The sequence below is a fragment of the Colobus angolensis genome, unplaced genomic scaffold (assembly GCF_000951035.1).
Source record: "Colobus angolensis palliatus isolate OR3802 unplaced genomic scaffold, Cang.pa_1.0 Scaffold394, whole genome shotgun sequence".
Taxonomy (NCBI): domain Eukaryota; kingdom Metazoa; phylum Chordata; class Mammalia; order Primates; family Cercopithecidae; genus Colobus; species Colobus angolensis.
The window spans coordinates 2782382-2810107 of record NW_012117310.1 but is presented as its reverse complement, the minus strand read 5'-3'; the positions used below and the strand labels follow the sequence as shown (position 1 = coordinate 2810107).

The window sequence follows — 27726 nt, the reverse complement described above, 5'->3', positions numbered from 1 at the left end:
AATCGGCGCTGCCCCAGCTAGGCTGCGGCTGCAGGCAGGCATAGCCTTCTAGCCCGTCGGTGTCTGCGCCCGTCGATCCGTCTGTCTGTCCCTGACCATGGCGAAGCTGATTGCGCTCACCCTCTTGGGGATGGGACTGGCACTCTTCAAGAACCACCGGTTTTCTTACCAGTAAGTTGGGTTGTGGTGAGGGCTGCAGCCTTCGTCCTCCTCACCCCCTGCCAGTTCCGTGAGCCCCCAGAAAGTAGGGTTCAGGCTGTTAACAGAACATTTACAGGCAGGTGCTAGATGTACACTCTGCAGGGGTTTCCTAAATGTTTGTCCAGCTGTCATGTGCCCCTTGAAAACAAACTCTTGCTCATGGCCTGAGACGTGGGATAAGGAGGCAATTGCCAGGGCTGTGAGTGGCCAGGTTGTCAGCATACACGAATTAATTTTTCATGAAGATTTGTGTGCCCTGGCTACAGATTCACTTCCCAACCCGGAAGGAAACTAACTAACCAGGCTGGGGGTTCTCCCGATATTTTGTGAATTAGAGAAAGGGGTCCCCGTCCCTTCGGTGCCTTGACTGCCTGACCATGGCAAACCTTCCAGGCTTGAAGATTGTCAGATTGAGGCTACTGAGGGCCACAGCAAAACTGCGTGTGGACCCAAGCAGGTGGGCGCTAACGTGTGCCGTGATGACTCGCTTCAGTGGGGGCAGGCCGGGAAGAGGGAATCCTGGAGCCAGCATCTGATGTCCTGGGGTTTAGCTCTGCTCCGTGAGTATGGGATTTTGGGCAAATCACTTTACATCTCTAACCTTCGCTGCTTCAGTAAACTGGAAATGGTAATACACACCTGCCTTTGACAGAGAGTAGCTATTCAATAAATGTTAGTTCCCTGCTTCCCTTTAAAGTATTTAATAAACGGTTAAGTGTTTATTAAAGTGTTAAGTCTCCCCACACAAGGAGAGTGGGGATATTTTAAGAATGTACCAAAAGTTTCATAACTTTTAACAGGAGTTCATAGTCTAGAGATCATCCTAGTCTCCAAGGCTTAGTCAACAATGCCTTGTTTACTCTAAAGTAAAACCCAATCAACATTAAATATACAAAAATCATATATGCTTATGGACTAATTAGAAGCTTATATTCAGAATGGGTTTTTACTAATTATTGTGGAGGTTTTTCTAATTTTTTTAAGTTGCAGAGTGCTAGAAAAAAAGTAAGAAGCAGTTGGTAATCTTGGCTTTTAAATCATGTAAAAATTACAGTTTGTGAGTTTTTATTATAGGTTTATTATAGGAGATTATAGGTATAGATAAAAATATATAGATAAAGGATGGGTTGCTGAGCCTCCTGGAGTGGCCCAGACAGAGGAAGGAAGGGAAATTGTACCCACTGTTGGAAACCCCTAAAACCTAGCTACTCAACTGGGTCTGGGGACCAGATGCCTGAGCATCACCTGGGGGCTCCCTGCACATGCAGAATCTCAAGCCCTACCCCACACTATTGAATCAGAACCAGCGTCATTGAACAAAATCCCTGGGGGATTAGAGACCATGAATCTGCCCCAGGGAGAGAAGGCAAGAGATGATATCCTGAAGCCTGCATCAGGAGCAAGCCAGATCCCCAGGGTGGATGCATCCTTTTTTCTTCAGACTTGGAGTGTATGTGTGTGGGGCTCACAGGAAGCTATATGTGTCTAGGCTGGAGGGAACTTATGAAAGCACACAAGGGATGCCTCAAGAGATTTCTGAGTTTCCCAGGAGGGAGCAGCACAGAGAAAGGAACTGAGAGAGAGTTCCGCTAGACCACGAGTCTCCCACCTTTGTAGTCGCTGTATGTGCCGCGCAAGTCCGGGGAATGCCTTGGATGATGGTAGAAACAGCTCCCCTCCCCCACCCCAACTTGGGCTATGGAATGTTGCAGCGCTGCATCTGTACGGCAGCTTCCTTGTCCCTACATTGCCAGTTGTAATATGTGAGTCCACTGAGTTTCCCTTCTCAGAAGGAAACCACAAAGCTAACGTTAGGCCTCTCGATGCATTTCTGCCATTCCGTGCTTACTGTAGGCAACACACAGTTGTGGGAAGAGAGTAGTGGTGGATTCCTGATGAACTGGGTTAGATCTAATTTCTGCAGCTTTCAAGTTATTTTACTACTTTATTCCAGAAAAGTTCCAGCCTGTTTCTCCACCTGAAAACCAGGGGATAATGATACATATTACAGCATAGATGTATGTGTATATATATCTACACACACATATATACTATATTTATATAAAAACATATAAAATATATATATGTATATAAATCAGGCATATAGCAGGTGTCCTGTAAATGTTAGCTTTTATAGCTGTCATATGTGATCTCAAAAATCCACCTATGAAATCTAATGAGTGATACTTGAATATGTATTATAACTATACCTCATTGAAACTCTGAGATAAGGACAAATAATCCTCCAACCCTCCAGCCTCCCCTATGAGCACAACCAACGCCATCTTCTCAGTCCGAAGTACTTGCCTTGTATCTCCACAAAACACTTCAGTGGACATTTGCAGAGTACCTTCTCTTTGCAAACATTGTGTTTCTGCTGGAGGTTATAGGAATGAATAGGATGCAGTATTCACTCACCAATTTTAAAGTCTACTGGGAGAAAAAAAACAAAAACTGACAACTGTGAAACTGACAACTATGGTAAGAAAGTTGACAGACGTATATGTGAAGGTTCCTGAGGGTAAACTAGGGAGTTATTACCCAATGCAGAAGACTGGAGAAGCTACAAAGCATCATGAGTAGGGGTCTTCCCAGTGGGTAAGGGGCTAAAGAGCATTCTAGGTGAAGGGAAAACTGTGAGCAAATAAAGAGGTATGAAAGAGATACAGGGAAGAGTCCTTAGTATCATGACACCAAATTTAAAATCCCAACTCCACCCTCTTAAATAAGCAACCACGTACAAAGTACTGAGTCTCTCAGTGCCTCCATTTCCTTACCTACAAAACAGTGTAAACACTCATCTTTTTCTCAAAGGTGGCTAAAAAGATTAAATGAGGAAGTATGTGTGAGAGCCCTTATTGGGGCTTGGCACATAGTAGGCCATGAAAAGGAATTTGAATGAGGCACATGTAGGAGCAGAAAATAGACTGATGAGAGTGAATTTGGCCCCAGGAAGAGTTTGAGAATGGATATGGATTTCTTAATGCCTAGGCAAAGATCTCTGCTTTCTTCTGTGAGCAGCCAGCATGTGTTTTCACTGAACACTTCTGCTTTGTTTTGGATGTTTGTCCTCTCCAAACCTCATATTTGATCTCTAAGGTTGGAAGTGGGGCCCAGTGGGAGGTGTTTGGGTCATGAAGATGGATCCCTCATGAATAGATAAATGCCTTCCTTGCAAGTGAGTGAGTTCTCACTCTATTCATTTTGAGAGAGGTGATTGATTCAAAAGAGCCTGGTACCTCTCCCCTCTCTTATATCCTCTCTCATCCCATGATCTCTGTGAGTACTGGCTCCTCTTCACCTTCTGCCATGAGTGGAAGCAGCCAGAGCCCCTCACCAGATGCAGATACCCAATCTTGAACTTTCTAACCATCCAGAATCATAAGCCAAATAAACCTTTTTTCTTTATCAGTTGCTCAGCCTCAGGTATTCCTTTAGAGCAGCACAAAGCAGACTCAGACAAGTTCACTGCAAAGGCTGTATGGTTTCTGCACAGAGTTCAGAGTCTAGTGAATCAGGGACATATCTCAGACATTGACCCTTATCTCTTAGGCCCAGAATATTTGGACTTAAGCCTTTGACAAGATATTTCCTAATAAATTGAAAATGAGGTAGAAAAAATATGAGTTGGATGGTAATAACACAGGTGAGTCAGTTTTCAGGTGCCTCATCCAGCTTTTAAGCAGTGTTCTCTGTAGATTTTGCCTGGTTAGTGAGCTAAATGTGAGCTTTGCATTCACACTTGAATTCCAATCCTTGCTCAGCCGCTTCATAACTCTATGGCCTTAGAAAGCCACTTCATCTTGGTCATCTATGACTTAGGGAAAATAACACCTCACGGAGATGTTTGAGGATTAAACGAGGGCATATATGGTACCTGAACTGTAGTAGCAATGATTATCCTGTAGAGATATTTTTGGGCCACAAATTGGAACCCAAATCAACAGGTGCTGACTTAATGCCTCCTTGCCCACCCTGGGCTCCCTTTAACTATGATTATTCTACCTTTTCCAGGCTAGAGATCATCTTCTATGAGAGAGAAGCCTGAATTAGAATAGGAGCTGAGCAGTTCTGCCTTTCTCTATCTTTTGTGAACCCATATGTTTAGTGACCCTTGTGAGTCAGGCAGCGTGAGCATTCTTCCCGTGTGGTTTTGAGTCTAAGAAAAGTGAATTTGACTATCCTTGGTGTTTTTCACAAGTCTTGGACCATTCAGTGATTTTATGTCCTTGAATCTCTCCTTCCATGCCAGTCCTTGTGTTGTCCTTGGTTATGACCATCACCCTTAACATCTTCTACCTGCCCTTCGGTTCCTTGAGGGCATGCTACAAATATTCACTACACTTTCCCTAGACCAGAGTTTTTTCAAATGATGGGTAACAAAGTCAATTTAGTAAATAATTACTAACATTTTAAAATAAAACAGAATTGAACAGAAAAGTTATGAATGTATCACACAGATTAGGGCAAGTATTGTTTGTGAAGCTTGATTCAGATGTGTATGTGTATGTGTGTGTGTGTGTGTGTGTATGTGCTGGGTGTTCGCACCATATAAAATACTTTTCCTAATGTGAGTCTCCGTCTGAAAAGTTTGTAAGCCACTGCTCTATCACTTCCCCTTTTATTTCCTTATTGTGAATTTTTGCAATTATAATGTCAGATTTCAATTTTTGAAATATCTTTCCATTTCTTAGGTTATGGGACAGATTCCAACCTTCTGTTGACGTCTGCTTTCTAAGTTCATATCCATCAATTAGGAAACCACAATCTCCTCACAGTCCAAGCCTTCATCATCTATTCATTCATCTCTGTATTTCTAGTACCTAGACTGGTGGTTCTTTACTCTGGTTGTGCATTGGGACAAACTGTGGCACTTTTACAAAGCAGATTACTAAGAGGCACTCCTTGCCTCTTAGGTCAGATTTTCTTAGAGAGTGAAAATGATAGCCAGTGACCTGGTGGTAGGAATATACTCATTTTTTTTCTGAATGAATAAACGAAAGATCAATCGCCCCCAAATTCCTATCATTTTGTACCACGTCAGGAAGAATTTTATCTAGCATGTCTGTTCCCCCTGTAGCCCATCCTCCTCCTGTGAGTTCAAGTCATCAGGAGGACAAGTAAATTTCTTAGCCTATCTGAAGCCAGATAAGATTTCTAGGGATATTTGGATAATTGTCACTACCTGCCTTGACAATACTGTATCACTAGCTCTCAAAAAAAAAAAAAAAAAAGTTTATTGTTTAAGTCTCTTGGTTGTGCTAATGTCATCTGTTTCTTTCAAATGCTGCATCAGTAGCTCCGCTCTGCTCAGGCATTTGGCTGGTACTTCCCTCTCACATCTGTTCATTTTTCCATTGTCCTGTACTCAGACCTTCTCCATGGTGTTTATGCACTCATATCTAATAAGTTGCTCCTGTGTATGTGTGTGTGCATGTGTGAGTGCACCTGTGTGTGTGTGAAATGCCTTTTTACATGCAGGCCTTGTGTATGATTTTCTGAAGTTACAAATCCTTTCAACATACCTGTATTTTTCAAGCACTACATCACAAAGCAGATGCCCAGTCCAGTCTGTGGAGTCAGACTGAGCAGATGTGTAGGAGGCTGCCCATCTGTCAGCAACTCTAAAACATCAATGGAATAAACTGGAACCATGTTGCCATTTACCCAGACTTTCCACCTAGGAGTCCTTACACATTGATGAAATTGCTCCTGTGCCTGCCTAACTACACAGAGCCCTGGAGAGGGTACTATGTATCTCTTGTGTGTACCTATCCACCTCTGCTAAATGAACACCAAATATTGTACCCAAAGTTCCCCACTTGTCTTGCCCTGGCTTTGCCTGGAAAAATTGCAGGAAAAACTCTGGAGTTGAAACTCAGGCAAAGTACAGTGAAGGAGAACTTTGTGGGTTGCCTAACTTTGCAACTTAATTATAATTTCTGAATAGTTTTATGTGTGTTTTATTTCTTTCTCCCCCACAGAACACGACTTAATGCTCTCCGAGAGGTACAACCCATAGAACTTCCTAACTGTAATTTAGTTAAAGGAATCGGTATGTATGTGAGAGGAAGAAGGGTCTCATTTAAACTTCTGGTATTTTTTTGCTTTTTGTGTGATTAATGTGCCTGTTTAATTTTGTCGAAAAATAAAATTTTGAATCAGGAGAGTCAGTGGTAGTTAATGATAAATACCATGTTGTTTGACTTTTGACTTTACTAACATATTACCAAGGTGTTGGCAGTTTTGGTTGTTTGTTTTTGTTTGATCAATAGAGCGCAAAAAAAAAAAAAAAAGAATAAAGTTTGATTCCATGGTAATCTAACCTGAGGAGACGGCAGAAGAGGGGCAGGAGAGCCAGATAAAGCAGTGAATAAAGATAACTTTTTTTTAAGAAAAGCTCTGACAGGACTTTGCAATTACCACAAGGCTTCTCCTTATGTGTATGTCTTTTGATATTGGAGAGGAAAATTTTTTCCAGAAGCTCCCAGCAGATTTCTCCTTAGATCTTATTTGTCAGAGCTGGAGGACAGGCTGGTGCCCTAGCTGCAAAGGATGCTGGGAAAGTAATTATCGAACCTCCAATGTGGGAGGCAGGCCCTGTCAGCAAAGATAAAAGGGTAGGGGAATAGCAGCTGGGAGGCAACCAACAAGGAGAGTCCCTGGGCTCAACTCTCCAGCTGGTTCCAACCAACAAGCTTTGTTATTTGAGGACAATTTTTTTGAGATCATGCTTTTGTGTGTTTTGGGCATTTTTTGTTGTTGTTGTTGTTGTTCTTTTAGAATTATTCATCTCAGTTGATTAAGGCTCAGGAGGCTAGACCAGATGACTTAGTATCATTAAATTTCACTAGATATCTTACAGTGCAAGTTGTTTTCTAGAAAAATATGATATTGATATCAAATATCACTGGGTTTTTGAAAAGCATACTTTTCACTAAGTGTATAAATACCTATCAAATAGTTCATTTTTCTCTAGATAAATTGAAATGTTAAAAATTTACATGTACTTAAAGTATAACTAACTTGAAGACAGTAATATTTAACTGATGTTTGTAATTAGTGGTAAAAATTCATATTCTGGATCACCTAAAATGTATCTCCGTTTTAACTCAACTATTTGGAATTTGCTTATATTTTCAATATCGCTTTCCAAGGGTTTAATTGTTTTGGAACTATTAAGTATCAACACATATTTATAGTTTGCCCTGTATCTTTAGAAAACAGCAAGTTCTTTTCAAATAATCATGGCTTTTGTATATTTTGTGAATTTCCATGAACTTCAAGAGGTTTCAGTCTTTGAGGAAAAAGCTCTAGTCCATTAATTTAAAACAAATATACTAAGTATAAATTTTAATTAAACTTGTTAATGATATTAATATATTTTTAATTTCCATATAATCACATTCATCAATTTGAATAAATGAAAGAATGAATTATTCTGAACCTGTTAAAGAAGAGTAACATATAGCCCCAGTTTCAAGTGAGGTGTTAAGAAATGGATCCACTTCCTGCAGTAATATGAAACAACCTGTACTTTCTATTCTCTTTTCTGGCAGAAACTGGCTCCGAAGACTTGGAGATACTGCCTAATGGACTGGCTTTCATTAGCTCTGTGAGTGTTTTCTTTCACTTTTCTGTGTTCTAGAACGTTTTCTAGGACTGGCAGTTTAAGTCTTTCACTTAGGCTTTCTGTATACCAGTGCCCACTTTCAAATAAAATGAACAGCCATGGTTTAAAAGATAAATTGTGTACGCATTTACACCTCTGCTATAATTATGATCATGCGTGTTCTATGCATATTGGTGTTCTTCGGTCTACATTGAACTGTATTACCTTAGCTTCTATAGCGGCAATTTGTTTATGAGTTCAGTGTATTCAAGAATGTTTTCCCCTCAATTGTCTATTCCCTGAAGTATTTAAAATTGCCATATTCAAATATTTGCTAAATTAAATATACATTTAATGTATACTACTTCACATGTCATTTCAACTTTCACATTTTTAAACATATTTCAGAATAAGTCCTCTAATTTAACATTATTGATAGGTCCCAATTCCCAAGCTTTGAAGAGAGAATCCACAATATTTGTTGAAACTCTCCTGCATATAGATCGCTATGGTAGCTGATACAGTGCAAAACAAAAGAAGTCTACCATCTTGCCTGGGGATCATAGCATAACAGAGTGGATAGGAAACAATAGACAATCATCCAGTCATTTAAAAGCCTTTGCTACCTCTTGTAATTTATTTAGTCCAGTTTTATCTTACAAAGATAGTAGATTAGTCATCCTGCAAAGCAATGTCTTGCAAACATTTCTTGAGCAACATAAGGCATATTTTAAGCAAAATCTTATATGGGAACTCAATATATAAAACAACAGCTTTGTTGTTTTGATTGAAGGCTAAGAAAGTAGTTCCTCTGACCCACTAAACCTCTGTCTTTGAGATGCTTCCAAGGACCTACCAGGGAACAGTGTAAAAGCTATAACCAATATTGTATCTGTATTCCTTGCTTCTATCATTGAAGACTATTATTAATTGCCTCTTGGGTCTGCTCTTCCATTTTTGATCTTTCTCATGGGCTGGAAGCTGTAGTGTGGTGCACGTATGATTTTGCTGCAGGGGATGAAAGGGTTTGTGTGGGGTGGCTTAGTGGAGCATGTGGCTTCCAGAAGACTTCTCCTGGGGACCCATCACGCAAACTAACTTAAGAGGCTTCCTATGTGGCCATCTGGCTAGCCCTGTGGTTTGGAGCAGTCAACACAAACCCATGGCCCATGCAGCGTCTCTATTAGCATTTAAAGTACTGGTATTGTGCTTGATTTTTCTCCTCCATGGTTTATAAGGGATTAAAATATCCTGGAATAAAGAGTTTCGACCCCAACAATCCTGGAAAAATACTTCTGATGGACCTGAATGAAGAAGATCCAACAGTGTTGGAACTGGGGATCACTGGAAGTAAATTTGACTTATCTTCATTTAACCCTCATGGGATTAGCACATTCACAGATGAAGGTAACAATATTTATTGTTTATTAAAATCAAAACCAAATTTAAAACAAAAACAGAAAAACATGCCAATAAATGGATTATTTTTTCTCATCCAAACGAAGCATAATTATGAATAACGTTCTTACTCTGGGTTTTAAACTTACCCCCTATGTTAATTGACCCTTATAGTAAAACCACTAAAATACTTGAGAATGCTAAACTATTTAAAGTACCTAATTTTGTAAAGCACCTAATTTTGTAAAATACCAACATTCACATTATCCCTATAATTACCATAATAATAATATCCAGCCCTGATCATTATAGCTTTTCCATTTTAAACAATTTTCAAGACTCAGGCATTTACAGGAACAGATTTTTCTAACCCAAGGCATCTGCAACCTATAGGTTGAGTGACAGAAAGTCATCATGGTCAGTTTTTTTTTTTTTTTTTTTTTTTTTGAGGCGGAGTCTCGCTCTGTCGCCCAGGCTGGAGTACTGTGGCCGGATCTCAGCTCACTGCAAGCTCCGCCTGCCGGGTTCACGCCATTCTCCTGCCTCAGCCTCCCGAGTAGCTGGGACTACAGGCGCCCGCCACCTCGCCCCGCTAGTTTTTTGTATTTTTTAGTAGAGACGGGGTTTCACTGTGTTAGCCAGGATGGTCTCGATCTCCTGACCTCGTGATCCGCCCGTCTGGGCCTCCCAAAGTGCTGGGATTACAGGCTTGAGCCACCGCGCCCGGCCCATGGTCAGTTTTCTGCCGGCCCCATCACCTTCAGTGCCTCCTCTCTGCTGGTTCCTCTGTTCTGTGTTCAAAATGCTCTTCTGCATGTTGGTCCCTTTCAACATAACTTGTTGGTGTCATCCTTTATGTCTTTATCCCATTTCTCCCTTTCTATTTGCTGCTACTTCCTTGTCTCATGGAAGCCCCAGTTAATTAATTTTCAGCCCCAGTTGCACATGGTAGCACCTGAAGAGTTTAAAAAGACTCGATGCCCAGCCCCCAGCTCGATAGATTCTGATTCCATTAGTCTGAGGGAGGCCTGGATCACAGTACTTGTTAAAAGTTGTTCAGTTCATAAAAATGTAACGCTAGGGTTAAGAACCACGTTTATACCCATTACCTCCATTTCATCATCAGACGATCCCTCATTCAGTTCCTCTTCTGGACTTTCCCCACTGTGGGTGGCTAAAATTGCTGCCTTGAGAATCATCAGTGATGTTCCTATTAACAAATCTCCTCTGTTCCCTTCGTCCCTCTCCTTCCTTCCCTCTTCCCTTCCCTCCTTCCATAACCTCCTTTTGTTTTTTGTTTGTTTTGTTTTTGCGATGAGTCTCGCTCTCTCCCAGGCTAGAGTGCAGTGGCGCAATCTTAGCTCACTACAACCTCCACCTCCCGGGTTCAAGCAATTCTCCTGCCTCAGCCTCCTGAGTAGCTGGGACCACAGGTGCATACCGCAATGCCTGGCTAATTTTTCTTTTTTTAGTAGAGAAGGGTTTTCACTGTGTTGCCCAGGCTGGTCTCGAACTCCTGAGCTCAGGCAATCCACCCACCTTGGCCTCCCAAAGTGCTGGGATTACAGGCGTGAGCCACTGTGCCCAGCCTCCTTCACCTCCTTTTATGCTGTTGACCATTTTCTCCTTCACAAAACTTGCTCTTCCCTGATGCTGCAGTGCCCCTAGCTGCTCCAGTTCTCATCCTACTGCAGGTTTCTCCCTAATTCATTGTTTTGTCACTCATTGCCACTTCCCTGAGCACTACCCCAGAGGTCTGATCTTTTGCTTCCTCTTTATTTTCTCTATTTCAGAACTTTCAAACCAGTGTCACACTGCCTGCTTTCTAGGAGGACATCCCCAAATAGGGGTATTATTCTTCTTCTTTTCACTAGCCCTTCACTTTTAATGCCGCAGGTGCTTACTAGACACTTCTATTTGGGTTCCTTTCCTATAAACACTTTAAACTCAAAATGTTGAAAATGATTTTCCATCCTTTTATCTTTCCTTCTCTTCCCCATGTAACACACACACACACAAACACACACACACACACACATATCCCTTTTAGTGGACTCTCCACTCATCCACCCATTCATCGCCATTACATTTTATTTTAAAAATATTTTTAAGTGCAAAGAAATATAGTGTTTGATGTGTGGATACTTTTTAAAATAAAAATGAGGTAGTATTACACAACCTCTTCTATAAATTGCTTTTGCATTAAACACTACATCATGGACTCCTGTACATACAGCACATTTGCAGCTGCTTCGCCAAGGCGGTTTGGGATTCACTTGTGTGGGAGCACTGTAATATAAGCTCATCTGCCAATGGATATTTAGGTTGTTCCCACCTTTATGCTCATTGCAAACAATGCCAAAATCAACTTTCTCGCACATGTATTTTCTGTGACTATATCCTTAGGATGAATTTCTAGAAGTAGAATCCACTGCACAAAATGTGAATCCAGGTTTTAATCCTCACTTGAATTTGATTTCCATACCTTCCTTCCTCAGCTGTATTCAGGGCCTTTGGATTCTTCCTTTCAAATATCTCTCATGACCTTTCCTGCCTTTTACTGCCAGTGGCATCGTCTTGGTCCAGTCCCTTCTCTCCACATTGCTGGATTACTGCTGTAGCCTCAGCTCGTTACTCCTTGGTTCAAATGGGCCAGTGAGCAAAGCCTGGATCTTCACCTTAAGCCCTAACAGGACCGATTCTGGCTCCCTGTGGCTTCAGCCCTCTCACTCTCCCACTCTCTCTTGCCTTCACTCTGCTCCCACCACAACCTCACTATTAAGTGAATATGTCCAGGAACTTCTGCCCTGGAGCATTTGCACATTTTCTCTCCTCAGCCTGGAATACTGTTTCCCTAGATATCCACATATTCGTTCTCTTATTTCACTTAGGTTTTTGGTCTAACATCCCCTCATCAGAGAGAACATGCCTGACTCCCATGAAGATAATACTTCATTACTCTCTATTCTTTTATCCTGTTGTATTTTTCCTTTGTAGCATTTAACACCAACTAAAATAAATTAAACACTTGTTTGCTGAAAGGGGTAATGAAAATCATCTTAGCAGCTTTCTCTGTTCAAATCTTCTCAATTCAACCTGCCAAATTTTGCATCTTGACATGGCGAAACCCCGTCTCTACTAAAAACAAAAATTAGCCCGGCATGGTGGTGGGCGCCTGTAATCCCAGCTACTTACGAGGCTCAGGCAGGAGAATCATTTGAACCTGGGAGGTGGAGGTTGCAGTGAGCTGAGATGGCCCCATTGCACTCCAGCCTGGGCAACAAGAATGAAACTCCGTCTCAAAAAAAACAAAAAAACAAAAAAACAAACAAAAGCAAACAAAACAAAACAAAACAAAACCCACCAATTTGATCATGTCAGAGGTTTCAAAAGACTTACTCTTCTGAAGGCAAAGACCACAATCTAACTTTTACTTGCCAACTCTGATCACCCATTCTTGACCGTTTAGATGAGTCGCCTTTGTATTCTTTTTTTTTTTTTTTTTTTTTTTTGAGACGGAGTCTCGCTCTGTGGCCCAGGCTGGAGTGCAGTGGCCGGATCTCAGCTCACTGCAAGCTCGGCCTCCCGGGTTTACGCCATTCTCCTGCCTCAGCCTCCCGAGTAGCTGGGACTACAGGTGCCCGCCACCTCGCCCGGCTAGTTTTTTGTATTTTTTGGTAGAGACGGGTTTTCACCGTGTTAGCCAGGATGGTCTTGATCTCCTGACCTCGTGATCTGCCCGTCTGGGCCTCCCAAAGTGCTGGGATTACAGGCTTGAGCCACCGCGCCCGGCCGCCTTTGTATTCTTAAAGTCCCACTGACCCAAGGAAGCTGCTTCTGTTTGTTTGCTACTATTTCTCAGATGTTCTGTGAAATTTATCACCTCACACTATGTAAATTACACTTGAGCACACCTTCTCACATTGGGGAGTTCCCATAGTTTTTATCCCTTTCATCACAACTCTGCATCTTGTGGAGACCATTTGAACTAGAAAACTTCAAGAGTTCTTTGGAGTTTTAGTGTCAGTGATACTCATTCTTAATTTGAGAATTTTTTTTTCTCCTGTGGAGTTTTGAGTTTTCAGAGACTGTCACTGGTTCTTCCTTGAGCCACTTTTCTTTGGAACAGGAACAATCACAAATGCTTCTCTCTACAAAGAGATGAAAATATTCCATCTGCCTGACATCCTAACTACTAGCTGGAGGTGGGTTGAAATTGGTTTTTGGAGAAAGGGCTGACAGAGCTGAGTTAATGTTTCGTTTTTGTTTTTAATCTCCTCTCAGATAATGCTGTGTACCTCCTGGTGGTGAACCATCCAGATGCCAAGTCCACGGTGGAGTTGTTTAAATTTCAAGAAGAAGAAAAGTCGCTTTTGCATCTAAAAACCATCAGACATAAACTTCTGCCTAAGTACTGAGATATAGCACATTTCTATTTTCCTTTAGCTGTAGTGGATAGTTAATCCACTTTTGGTTTTTCCTTTTGGCCAGAGTAGGTATGGCTGTTCAACTCCCATTTCTAATGATCACAAACTCCTCCACATGCCCTTCTGAAGAACCTTTTGAGGACTCAAGCACCTCAGAGACAGCCCATTCTTTTCCTCTCTTTCCCAGGCTGGCTCCTGGCCTCAGGATCTCCATTCAAGTTCTTACCGGGAAAAAATCCTGCTGTTCTTCAGAACCAGACTTAGTATTTCAAACCCAAATAGGCTTCATAGATAAATTTGACATCATGAGCTTATTTATTTACATTAAAAAGTAGACTCTGGGAAGTTTCCATGAATTAGAAACACAGACCCAAGAGGAGACCCTAAATCAAGTGCATCTAAGACCTCCTTATACTGCCTCCACTGCTGTTTGATTGCACAAAATTTATGTAATAGTAGATCTGTGGTAACACTCAATTCCACCCTAGGTGCCTTGTTCATGTAACATATGGTGAAATAAAACACTCAAGGATCCCCAATCTCAGTCAGCTTCCTCACATGCCCTATGAAGATCTGACTTGTAAGGCCAGTGATGGATTTAGGAGAACAACCTTACACTATGTTCTAAAACATTTACCTCTAACTCATTACGATTGTCTAGAATCCCAACCTATTTTTGTATAATTTATGTGTAGCATTTGACTACCTCCGTATCTGTAAATCTAGATGTGTACTCTTTGCAGGTACCTAGCTAAGGGCCTGGTATGTGGTGTGCACTCTGTGATACCAGGACCCCTTCCTCTTCTTTCTTATCAGGTGGTTTGAGGATGAGGAAAATGAGATTGGAGAGAAATTGAATTACTGGATGAGGGCCAATCAATTCACTAGTGACCAAGTAGGAACCCCCGCTCAGGTCATCTTCTGCTCCAGCGGGATGAGTAAAAGTTCGGAGACCAGCTTTTGGTAGAAGAGTTCATTGATACATTCATTTAACAAATACATTTTGGAGAAAGAATAAGGTCACTGAGTGTTTGGAGAATGTGAAAAACACCAAGATTTAAAGTAGAGAAAAGTATGTAGAATGGAGAAGCTGGGTTAATGATAACACTAATAAATGAGCTTTCTCTGTAAGTCAGGTGCTGCACTAACTAATTCAAACAGATTATTTTATTGATGTTTTACAAATACCTTCTGAATTAGGTGTTAGTATTATATCCATTTTGGATTTTTAAAAAGTTGAGGCCTGGAGTAATTGTTAAGTTCCCCTAGATGACATCATCAGTAAATGGTGCAGCTGTGATTCTAATCCTGGTAACATGAGTTCAGAGCTGGTGCCTTAAATCGCTACAAAATAGTGAAAAAAATGATGTGTTTTAACATTTAATCTTGGAAATCTCAGATTTGTCTAAGTTACCGGGTTGGAGTATTTTTTTCTTGAGCCAGTTGCAAAAATATTGGTCTTAGGCAGCATAGAAGGAGACTGAAAATAACCACGGTGCCATAATTAACTAGAGTTCTGCTCTCTCAACCCAAGGATTAGCTGTGTGTATTTTCTTCTTTGTATTTTATTGTTGTTTATAACATTAGCATTCTAATGATTAAATCTATTGTAATTTAAACCTGTTATTATTCATATATCACAAGCATTATTACTGGTCATTTACTGTATGCCAGGCATGGTGCAAAGGCCTTTGCATTCGTTATTTCATTTTATTCTTACCCTAGCCTTTCAAGGTATACAGAGAAAACAGAGGTTTTTAGAATAGTGGCTCAAAATTTAGTGACAATGCTGTGGCCCCACATTATGATAGCAAGCAGTGTCAGGATTCAAATGAAGTCCATCAGATTTCAAAGCTATTACTCTATTACCCTTTAAAAATTTGTTATTTATTTACTTATTTTACTACACCCCCATTTCAGCAATAAAAAGCTATTGCTCTAAACTATTCCATTCTGCTCCTTTCTGTGAAAAACAGACAAATGATAGTCCAGCATACTAATTTCAGAAATTTACTTTTAAAAAAGAGAGAGTGAAATCAGATTGCAGATTTATGTCTGGTGCCCATCCAGACTAATCCTAAATTCTGAGACCTTTTTATGTTGTAATAGTGGCTACCATTGATCGAGGATTTATTGAATGTCATGCTCCCTGCAAAGCACACAAGAGGCATTGTCTCATTGTAATTCCCACTGCAACTCCACAAATTAAGATCCTGACCCTTAGTCTTCTACTAATGAGCTGTATGACTTTGAGAATATCATTTAACCTCTCTTTACAGATGAGAAAACTTAGGCTCTGCATGCCTGTCTAACTTGCCTGAGAGCTCAGAGCTGCGTCAGAGCTGATGCGCTGGCCACGACGCCCTCTGCAATAGAGCAGAGATAATTTTCTCCCAGATCATGCCCTGGGGAACTTCCATCACCTCAATCAGCAAAGAATGACTCACTTATGTGTTCACTATTGTACCTATTAAAGCAGAAAAATAGACTCATATATCTTACATTTTCAGTGACAGAGAGAGAATCCTAATCAGAAAGCGGGGGAAAAGCCATAGCATTCTATTTCTGAGCATTCTTGTTCATGGACATTTCATTCAGCTTAGAATCACGAAATCTTAAGGCTGGAAGATAGACCAGTCTATCATCCTGCTTTCACAAATAAGGAAACTGAGGTCCTGATATGTGAAAGGATTGATTTTTCTTAGATCACACAGCTAATGGTAGCAGAGCTTTAACTAAAATGCAAGTATCCAGGCTGCTGGTTCATCATTTTTTCAGTTTCTTATGGGAGTTAGTTCTATGTGAGCACAGATATGTGAGCACATTTTTGCCCTGACAATGATTTCTGGCCTAATTTAATTTCTACTGAATTTAGTGTATTTACACACACACACACACACACACACACACACACGATGTAACACTATTTTAAGATACATATAAAAGGATTTTTATGTCACAGTGCTATAATCACTTCCTCAGATTTCTTAGACCAATGATTGTCTTTAAGGATTGTATCGGCAGGACTAATTTCATATTAATTCTGTTCCATTATAGTTAGCATGAAGGCTCCATCCCATATCTTGATTTTAGGACTAGGTGGCGATGAATGCCAGTTCATAGTCCTGTAATGTTTAATACCTTCCCCTTCTATGTGATGTGCGTATGTTTTATTTGCAGTTTGAATGATATCGTTGCTGTGGGACCCGAGCACTTTTATGCCACAAACGATCACTCTTTTCTCGACCCCTACTTAAAATCCTGGGAGATGTATTTGGGCTTAGCGTGGTCGTACGTTGTTTACTATAGTCCCAGCGAAGTTCGAGTGGTGGCAGAAGGATTTGATTTTGCTAATGGAATCAACATTTCACCTGATGGCAAGTATGTGAACTCTCTGAAATGTAGTGGATTTACTCAGATTCTCAGGAGATATCTTGGAATATATTCTCTTTTAAAGTAATATGATACATTTTAACATGTTACCCTAGTGAGATAAAATTAGGAAAAACGTAAAATGTCTTAATTTTTCAGGGGGTGAAATTTATCAAATCAAAAATTTCATTGTGGAGGCATATTGGTTTTGTTTCCTTTTTGGAAAAAAAGTACATTTTAAGAGCGGGAACTGTGATGAAGATTTAGTATGTCTGAATAGACTTGTTTTGAATAAAGATTTGAGTGTATAATGAGATGAATAGTATGCAGGTATACATATGTCAGTAGTTCAGGTTTATGACAAGATAAGGAATTTGTACCAAAATGTAAATCAAGACAATACTTCCTTCATCAAGAAAGTATTACTGTGAAAAACGTCAGTTTAAGCAGTGTGCTTAGTGATGTAGTTGACTTATGTTATCTCATGGGGCCCTACAACAAACAATTTGCAAGCCAACATTGGTCTGGAGACTGCATTTTGGGTAGCATTGGTATGTGCATTAAATATCTATATGCATCCATATATACGCCCTTTCTCATCCTGCATCACCATCAAGGATTTCAGAGTCAGTAACATATGCTTAGAAAGAGCAACAGGGGCCAGGCGTGGTAGCTCATGCCTGTAATCCCAGCACTTCGGGAGGCCAAGGTGGGTTGATCACCTGAGGTCAGAGACCAGCCTGGCCATCATGACTAAACCCTGTCTCTACTAAAAATACAAAAATTAACCAGGCATGGTGGCACACTCCTGTAATCCCAGCTACCAGGGAGGCTGAGACAGGAGAACCACTTGAACTTGGGAGGTGGAGGTTGCAGTGAGTTGCAGTGAGCTGAGATTGTGCCACTGCACTCCAGCCTGGGTGACAGAGCAAGACTCTGTCTAAAAAAATAAAAGAAAGAGAGACAGAGAAAGAAAGAGTGAGCAAGTGAGCAACAGGGACAGGGACAGCTTTTAATTATTCATATCATAGACCAGTTTTTGAAAATAGAAGATAATCGAGCAGTAATTTCTTTTTTGTTGGGGGGATGCACAGTGCTTAGACTAACCCCAGATCTTTGTGGGGTATGACTAAAGCCGCAGAGTCAGGACCAGACTCAGGGCAGAAGAGGAGGAAGACTTCTCTCGATCGATCCAGTCCAAGCAGCTTTTCTTCTCTCATATTTTTCTCTGGATTAAAACAAGGAGCTGTTGTCAAAGGGCTTTCCTGCAACTTTCCTGGGAGAGAACTCACTATCCTCTGAAATGCAGAACCTGGGGCTTGACACAAATTGACAAACCAAAAGAGAAACACTGTAATGCATTTTACTCCCAGATACTAAAAGTTGGTGTTAGGGTTAAGTTCCTTCCATACTGATAAGGACAACTACGTCCCCTCCTTCAGAAATAACTTTGCAGAGATTAAATCCCTCTGTGCATTGTAAACTCACTGAGTTCTTTCAGAATTTAGTGTGTTTGAGATGGGTTCCATTTTCCATTCCTTAAGCGAAGTTCTTCCCTATGAATAGTTATTACAACTTCATCTTAATCTCTCAAGTTGTGTTACTTCTAGTACTTTGATGTAGCTCTTTCTTCTTTGAAGGTATGTCTACGTAGCTGAATTGCTGGCTCATAAGATTCATGTGTATGAAAAGCATGCTAATTGGACTTTAACTCCATTGAAGGTAAGATATATTAACACTGTAAGTTTGCAGAGTGATAATTAGATTCTAATTGATTTGTGAAATTAAATGTGAAGAGAAAAGGACTGCTTAATTGGTGTGGCTGAGAACAAATTTTTCACTCCTTTATTAAGAGTCATTAGCATGGTTATGTGTTTGTTGTTCATTTTTACTCAACTGCAGAGTGGCAAACAGCAAACTACACCTCTCACCCAGGAACCTTGCATTCTTTCTGCTCTAGCAAACTTTGAGCTTGGCATTGTGTTCCCAGATCCTCCTTCCATCCCTCCCTTCCAGCCTTTCTTCCTTCCTTTCTCCCATTCTCCCTCTCCTCCACCTTCCTTCCCTCTCCTCCCCCGCTCTCTCTCTCTTTTCCTCGACATTGATGGAACAGCCAAGAAATAGCCTCAACTTGTACTTAATGCAGGGCTGCTCTCCACAATGTTTATGAAGTCCACGTGCTCACAATGGCTGCCGGGTGACCTGGCTGCTCCTCACCTCTCTGCCTTTACCTCCAACCATTGTGTCCCTGCCCCATGTCTCCTGCTACTGTCTCAGAATGGGGCACCATTCCCTCTGCTAGGAGGAGAAACCTTCCTCCAGATCTCCACGGCCCTCTCCTTCATCTCCTTTCATTTTTACTAAAACGTCAGCTCGGTCTTCGAAACCTGGAACTGCTCCCTTCCCCTGCATATTTTCCCTCACCTTTCCTGCTTTATTTTTCCATTCAGCACGTATTGCTAGCATACTATATATTTTATTCTTCCGCTTTATTACCTGATTCCCGAACTAGGGTGTAAGCTCCACAAGGACAGGCTGTTTTTCTATTTGCTCCTAGTACAATTCGCACTGCCTAGTTGGCACTTAACAAATACTTGTTAAATTACTGTGGTGGGGCTGGGCATGCTTCAGGGGTTCACCTCCTGTCCCCACCAATTCTGGTCGTCTGAAGGTTGGAGTCAACAGGGCTGAAAACACAAAGGAGAGGAAAGAGAGACCAAGAGCAAAGTAGAGCCCTGTGAAAGCAGCCCTCTACCTCTGCAAAACAACAAGACGTTGCTTTCCTGCCATAAACGCCCACTGCAGGAAGCACTGTCAGTGCCAATTGTATGACTGTTCCTGTCAGCACATCCGAGGGACTGTCATGAGGGGCCTCACTCAGAGAAAATTACCTTAAAGCAACATCAAATGTAACATCATGTTTGACATTAAAAATCACTGGCAGGGCTACTTTGGTATTAGCTCAAGTAAAATGGAATTTCACACGCTCATACCGGCTGAGGGAATAAAAAACAAGCTGCAGTTTTAACAATAGATATTTCTGTAAAGCAAAAGTTAAAGAATTTTATGAGAATAGAACCCAATGTAACATACCTTCACCACAGAATGTCAAGGCTCTGCTCCCTCCAGGGCGAAACTGAGGGCAAGGCCAATTTCAGCAATAGACCATGTTTTTCTCCCATTATAAAAACCCCAAAAAGGTTATCCATCAATTGTCACATTATTCTTTCTTTTGAAAGATTGTATTTATTAAGGTCAGTTAATTAATACTTGAGAGTGCCAAATAATTTCATAAACTAGCTGAGGCCAATCTTAAATTTTTGAGGAGGTGTGGACGGATTTATGTCCAATTGGACATTATTCAGCCTTAAAAAGGATTGAAGTTCTTGGCCGGCTGTGGTGGCTCATGCCTGTAATCCCAGCACTGAGGAAGGCTGAGGTGGGTGGATCATGAGGTCAAGAGTTCAAGACCAGCCTGGCCAACATGGTGAAACCCCGTCTCTACTAAAGATAGAAAAAATTAGCCATGAGTGATGGCATGTGCCTGTAATCCCAGCTACCTGGGAGACTGAGGCAGGGGAATCACTTGAACCCAGGAGGCAGAGGTTGCAGTGAGCTGAGATTGCACCATTGCACTCCAGCCGGGGCAACAAGAGCAAAACTCCGTCTCAAAAAAAAAAAAAAAAAAAGGAATGAAGTTCTAAGATACCTGCTACAACTTGCTTGGATAAGCCTTAAAAACATAATGCTAAATGACATAAGCCAGCCACAAAAGGATAAATATTGTACAATTTACTAATGGGAAGTACCTAGAACAGGCAAATTCATGGAGACAGAAAATAGAATAGAATGCTGATTACTAGGAACTTGGGGGAGAGAAGAACAGGGAGCTATTGTTTAATGGGTACAGGATTTCTGTTTGGGGCTGACTGAAAGTTCTGGAGAGGGATGGTGATGATGGTTGCACAACATTGTGAATATACTTAATGCCACTGAGTTTTATACTTAATAATGGTTAAAACATCAAATTTTATATATATTTTACTATGATAGAAATAATCCTCTCTTCAAAAAAGATTCCAGAACTTAGTCAATGGATTAGTCACACTTTGATGAACCTCAATTCGCAAAAACCTGGAATATTTGTTAACAGAGAATACAGTTTTTCCCAAAGACAATAATTTATTAAGTTTTCTTGACCAAGGAATGTGAAATTTTCCAGTTGCCTTTGTGGGAGCGTGAGATGCGATATGCAGGGGTCTTGCCGTGAGTTAGCATGGAGAGGAATTATTTATTTGCAAGGCAAGGAGTTCATTGTTGGACTCAGAATAGGTTCCCTGCTGGACTGTCAGCACTTCCATGGCATGAGCTGTATCTGCTGGGTACCTGGTGCTCTCCAGATGCTGCATTTCTCGCAGAGCTCATGTAGGAGCTTGGTAATTGCATGTTGAATGAATGGGATCCCAGGTTTCTGTGTCCTTCTCCCACTCCCACTCTCATCTCAGTAGGTTTCATCTGCCATGGAATTCACCAGTCAGCTATGCCGCTTCCAAAGATAAGAGCAAAGCCCTGAAACAAACATTTCCTCATTTAAGGACATTATGGTATCAGAGTGGTGTGCTGACACTGGGATGGACAGGGGTTTAGGGATGGAGAAAGCATGGAGCCACCTGTCTTGCCTGTCTCTGGGGTAAGAAAGACTGATGACTCTGCACGGTGGTGAGAATGTGGCTCTGCCACGATGCTTGAGTCCTCTAATCCCTCCCTGGGCATGTGAGGAACAGCTCTCATTTTGAGTAGGAGGCACAAGGAAGCGTTGGTTTTCTGCAGCTGTCTGTTCATGCCCTGGCCTTTACAGTGAGTCATGACCAGTTATTTACAGGATCTCTGGGCACTGAGGTATGCTGGTCTCTGAGGTACATGGTGGATATTATTTCTCCAACTGAGAATTAGAGGTAAACAAATAGATGGGATTTCTCCCTGGTAGAAGGCAGACAAGATGATGAATGGTGGAATTAAGAATCATTGGTATTATTTATGATCCTTGTACAAAGCCTCAACAGCAATCTGTGCAGTCATCAAATGCTTGCAACTTATATTTAGAGAATAAACAGCAGAAGAACAGGGAGTTGAATAACATCAAGAAACTAAAGAACAAACTTTTCCTCAACTTCAAGGCAAAAATGAGACCCTGGGTGATCATTTCTTCTCTGCGGCACAGCCTATGATTAGCCATTAAAGAGTCCACATTTCATTGATGTTCTTCTCAGAAATGAATCTACATTTCCTGGTGGTTTTCTGAATGCTTATAAAAATATCATTTGCATATGCCATTTTAGAAGCAGTTGTGTTATGCTGCACTGAAAACTTTTTTTTTTTCAGTTTTAGGTTCATGCACAGATGTTGGTACAAATGATTTTGTCTAACTTTTAACAGTCATTCTTGGTTTTCTGTATCTTCACCCTATCCCCATTCTGTCCTGGAAACTGACAAAATACTAGCATAGATGAAAGGTCAGAGGAATTTTGTGAGTCCTATTGAAATGGGGCAGAATTTTATCCTTGGAAGCAGCAGTGCAGTGACCAAGGACAAGAGGCAACTTTTCTCTGATATATTTTGCTCCATCACAATTGTGTTTTACTTTATGTCTTGTTCTTTTCTTGTTTTTAATCTTTTAAGTCCCTCGACTTTAATACCCTCGTGGATAACATATCTGTGGATCCTGAGACAGGAGACCTTTGGGTTGGATGCCATCCCAATGGCATGAAAGTCTTCTTCTATGACTCAGAGAATCCTCCTGCATCCGAGGTTAGTTTTAAAAATGAACCAGATAAGTGACTTTATTCCCAGCTATTGTTTTTTTCAGTTGAAAACATAATTCTCAATTCTATGTGCAAATAAAAGGGGGGACACGGATAGATGATCCAAATGATCAGAAATAAAGGCTTTTGAAGGTGCTTTAGTCAGAGTCTAGGCAAGAAACACATGGCACACTTAAATTGGATAATTTGAGGGGAGTTTAATCAAAGGACTATATACAAAATGTGTGGACACAGTGTAGGGTAATCGACAGAGGATAATGTAGTACTTCAGGGCTAGTGAGAGGGGAGGAAATGAATACCAGAAGCCAGAACAGGTATACGGTGGTGGGTGGAGAGGGTTGCCTGAGAGGAACTTGGCCTCTGGTTAAGGGATCCTCAAAGAACATAATGATGCCATACTGCTATAGTTTAATCATTCATTTGTTACCTGCCTTCCTATTCAACTCCCCCTTCCTGTGTGGTGGTATATGCACAGGTCCATGCAAAGGACCAGTCCTGGAGCACATTGGCCAGCCTCTCTAGATCTTCCTGCAGGTGGCAAGATAAATCGCTGGAATTATTTGGCTTAGAAGATCTCATCTTCCACCTTAGTTACAGTACTCAAAGGTCCCATTTTTTGTCCATGGTCTTTATTCAGTGAAGTATTTTGGGTGCAAATAAGAATTTGCAACCTACTTCAATATAGGTATTTGCACATTTACTGAGTTTTCAGTATCTACTAAGGCTACTTATTATTTACATCATATATATGACATCATTTTGACATATTTGTCTACTGCTGTGTATGTATTGTTAAAGCTGAGTTTTAAGAGTCCATTTCACCTGCCCAACAGGAAAAAAAAGTGTTAAAGCCCGTATCTCTTGGGTTAAAAAAAATCCAAATGTGTATTTCCATTTACATTATGGCTTTCCTATCTTTTATCTCTAGGTTTACAGGACAATTGTGATCATGTTTAATGGAAATCCTTTTTGCCTTTTGCTAGTTTTTAGCCATTAGGGTTGCTGAATGGTGTGCTTAATAGAATTGAAGAAATATATGTTGTGGAGCGTTCAGTGCTCAGAACTGAGCAGAATGTTGGATTGTAATTTGTTCCAGCTTGTTAGCTCATTTAGTCATCTTGGGTCGTTTGCTATAGCATGGAGTTGGTTTGTTTTTCTGGAAAAAATACTTCATTTCTAATGATTGATCTGCAAAGTAATAGCAAAAAGTAGTAACAATTCATTATCTAATGCACTGCCCCTAGGAGAGTGATTTAGTTTTATTAACAAGAAGCTTAGCTAAGCCAAGGTGCACCATCAACTATTTACCTGTAACTACTACATGTTAATGCTATGGCAATTTCCTAAGATATCTGTCCTTGGTGCCAGCTGTTTTTTTTTTTTTTTTTTTTTGAGACGGAGTCTCGCTCTGTCACCCAGGCTGGAGTGCTGTGGCCGGATCTCAGCTCACCGCAAGCTCCGCCTCCTGGGTTCACGCCATTCTCCTGCCTCAGCCTCCCCAGTAGCTGGGACTACAGGCGCCCCCATGTCGCCCGGCTAGTTTTTTGTAGTTTTTAGTAGAGACGGGGTTTCACCGTGTTAGCCAGGATGGTCTCGATCTCCTGACCTCGTGATCCGCCCGTCTCGGCCTCCCAAAGTGCTGGGATTACAGGCTTGAGCCACCGCGCCCGGCCGCCAGCTGTTTTTAAGAAGTCATTTTGAAAGTTCCCACAGACCCTTTTAGATCCAGGCACTGGCCTTCACAGTTGGCCACATTTGTGATATACATACCCTTTCTTCGAGTCATTATATATTATCATAAAGGCTTAATAATAGAATATTAGAGTTGAAGGGGAATTTAGAGATAATCTAGTCCCACCTGTTTCATTCTACAGATGAGAAACAAATGGTTAAGTGGAAGATCCAAGACATGACCCAGGTCTCCCACCTCAGTGTAGTGCTTTTCATACTAAGTTGAATCACATGCAATTGCTATTTTTGACAGCCAGAATGATCAAATATTGGCTATTTCATATGGTTGGCTTAACATGATACTACACTATTAATGATGCAACCACATTTCTCCTCAATTAAGTGAAGGAAGCTGAACTTACAAAATCTTATACATTTAGAGACAGGAGGTTAACTTTAAAACACCTGAGTATGGTACAGAGATGTGGTTTTTTGGGGGTCACATTTTTTTTTTCTCTTTGTCTGCATTTTAAAAACCAGGAATTAAGTGTAAACATCCAGTTCCCTGACTTACCTGAAAATACATGGAAACAGACCTGAATTACTGGATGGCAACAATTTGGCTGTTGTTGGGTGTATTAGTCAAGGTTCCCTAGAGGGACAGAACTAATAGGAGATATATATATATGTAAAGGGGAGTTTATTAAGTATGAACTTACCTGATCACAAGGTCCCACAGTAGGCTGTCTGCAAGCCTGAGGAACAAGGAGAGTGAGTCTGAGTCTCAAAACTGAAGAACCTGGAGTCTGATGTTTGAGGGCAGGAAGCATCAGCACAGGAGAAAGATGTAGGCTGGGAGGCTAGGCCAGTCTCTCCTCTTCATGTTTTTCTGCCCGCTTTATATTCGCTGCCAGCTGATTAGATTGTGCTGCCCAGATTAAGGGTGGGTCTGCCTTCCCCAGCCCACTCATTCAAATGTTAATCTCCTTTGGCAACACCTTCACAGACACACCTAGAATCAATACTTTGTATCCTTCAATCCAATCAAGTAGACACTCATTGTTAACCGTCACACTGAGTTAACAGCTTCCTCCCTCCACATTTACTTAAGTCCCCACTGCTCCCTAATGTCCCACGTCCAGGATGTGCTGCTCATTTGCATTTCCTGCCTCACCCCTGTAGGTTTAGATACTCTCCACCTCTGCTAAAGATCACTTGAGATCAGTACCCACCTGTTTCCAAATGAGGAAATAGGTGTGTTAAGTGTAATTTTGGAACAAAATAGGATTTATCTCATTGTATAAGATTATATGGCTTCTTATGGAGGATGACCCTATGCATAAGGTTGTTTTAAGTGACCTGACAAAAATATTAACTCAATGTTATTTCTTTCACAGGTGCTTCAAATCCAGAACATTCTAACAGAAGAACCTAAAGTGACACAGGTTTATGTAGAAAATGGCACAGTGTTGCAAGGCAGTACAGTTGCCTCTGTGTACAAAGGGAAACTGCTGATTGGCACGGTGTTTCACAAAGCTCTTTACTGTGAGCTCTAACAGACCGACTTGCATCCATGCCATAGAAACTGAGGCCATTATTTCAACTGCTTGCCATATTCCAAGGACCTAGTGATCTTAGCTGAACAATGAATGCTGACCCTAAATGTGGACATCATGAAGCATCAAAGCACTGTTTAACTGGGAGAGATATTAGGTGTAGAGCTTTTTTTGGAGAATACACTATCAAATCAGTCTTGGAATACTTGGAAACCTCATTTATCAATAAAAATCCTCACTAAAATGGATAAATCACTTATGTCGATTGTCAGATATTAAGTAACAGTGTGTGACCCCAAAAGTACTTACCCTAAAACATGTGTTGCCTGAAAGCACGTGTATGTATTGCTGTCTTGCCATGTCTTGTTCAGAAGACACCGGGGAGCAGGGCTAGCTCACGTGTCTTCAGAATTCCAGTACTCACTCAGGGACTCCAGTTCATGGGCCAGAAAACTAGATGTGCATTATGAAGTTCCTCTCTACTCCACGCACATAGCAAGTCTGACAATATCAGTCAGACTTACTCCCGTTTTCCCTTTGATACATGACTTTCTCAGTAAATATTAACCTGAATTATTCCAACTCCCCTTGTACTCCTGCTTTTTCAGTTCTCCTGTAGCAATGACACATAGGAAAATCTTAAAATTTTTGGGAGTGTTGTCACACCTGAAAATTTGAGTCTCTATGATCTTGGCACAAATTGTACATTAGAGTGTCTTTGACTTGGTGAAAGGAAGTTTGTTCACTTCGATGATTGGATACAGATTGAATCCCATAATTGACTTGAGTAAAGCTAACTGTCCCCAAAGACTACACTGTTGTTGAGGCGGTGGTAGTGCTGGTGGGTTTTTGTTTAATATTTAAACTTGTTGTGGAGGCGGAAAAGAAAAAAAAATTGAAAGGTAAACAAACAAATAGAAAAGATCAACAACCGCTTTGGCTATCTTCTGAGACATGACTAGGAAGAAAACGTGACTTTTATCATTTTTTGTTATAGAAGCTGATATATAAAGGTTACCCATTTTCATTTATTTGTCTGTTTTGAAGGTATAACCTTCATGCTGAATTACTTCTTTGGGGTGTTAAGGCAGTGACTTTAGAAACAAATTTTTTTCTTGTTTTTGTTTTTTGAGACCAAATCTCACTCTGTTGTCCAGGCTGGAGTGCAGTGGTGCAATCTTGGCTCACTGCAACCTCTGCCTCCCGGGTTCAAGGGATTTTTGTGCCTCAGCCTCCTGGGTAGCTGGGACTACAGGCGTGCACCACCATGCCCAGCTAATTTTTGTATTTTTAGTAGAGACGGGGTTTCACCATGTTGGCCAGGCTGGTCTCGAATACCTGACCTCAGGTGATCTGCCCGCCTTGGCCTTCCAAAGTGCTGGGATTACATGTGTGAGCCACCGAGCCTAGCCAGAAACGAAGTTTTTCTAAGGCACTTGTTATGATGATAGTCTGGCATTTCAGGGAAAATGTTTTGCCAATAAACTGAGAACCAACAGTTTAAGATCACTGACTTGAAGTAATAAACAGGAACATTTTGTTTGGGTCAAAAAACCACTTTCTTCACATCAAGATTGAAGTTAGTCATGATTCCAGTGACATAATATCCTGTGCCCTGCAAGGGCTCAATTATTCTGAGATGCTGCTCACAGCCCAGGATGCTGGGT

At 41.0% G+C, this 27726-nt stretch overlaps 1 protein-coding gene across 1 annotated transcript; it reads left to right on the top strand.

The window, feature by feature from the left end:
- On the top strand, positions 1 to 26990 carry PON1 (paraoxonase 1). The gene is made up of 9 exons (XM_011955094.1): positions 1 to 171; positions 6186 to 6256; positions 7761 to 7816; positions 9052 to 9220; positions 13496 to 13622; positions 16819 to 17019; positions 18651 to 18732; positions 22690 to 22818; positions 25901 to 26990. The coding sequence occupies exons 1-9, from the start codon at positions 98 to 100 to the stop codon at positions 26057 to 26059; spliced, it is 1068 nt and encodes a 355-aa protein (XP_011810484.1). The 5' UTR covers positions 1 to 97; the 3' UTR covers positions 26060 to 26990.
- Positions 26991 to 27726: the final 736 nt, after the last annotated feature.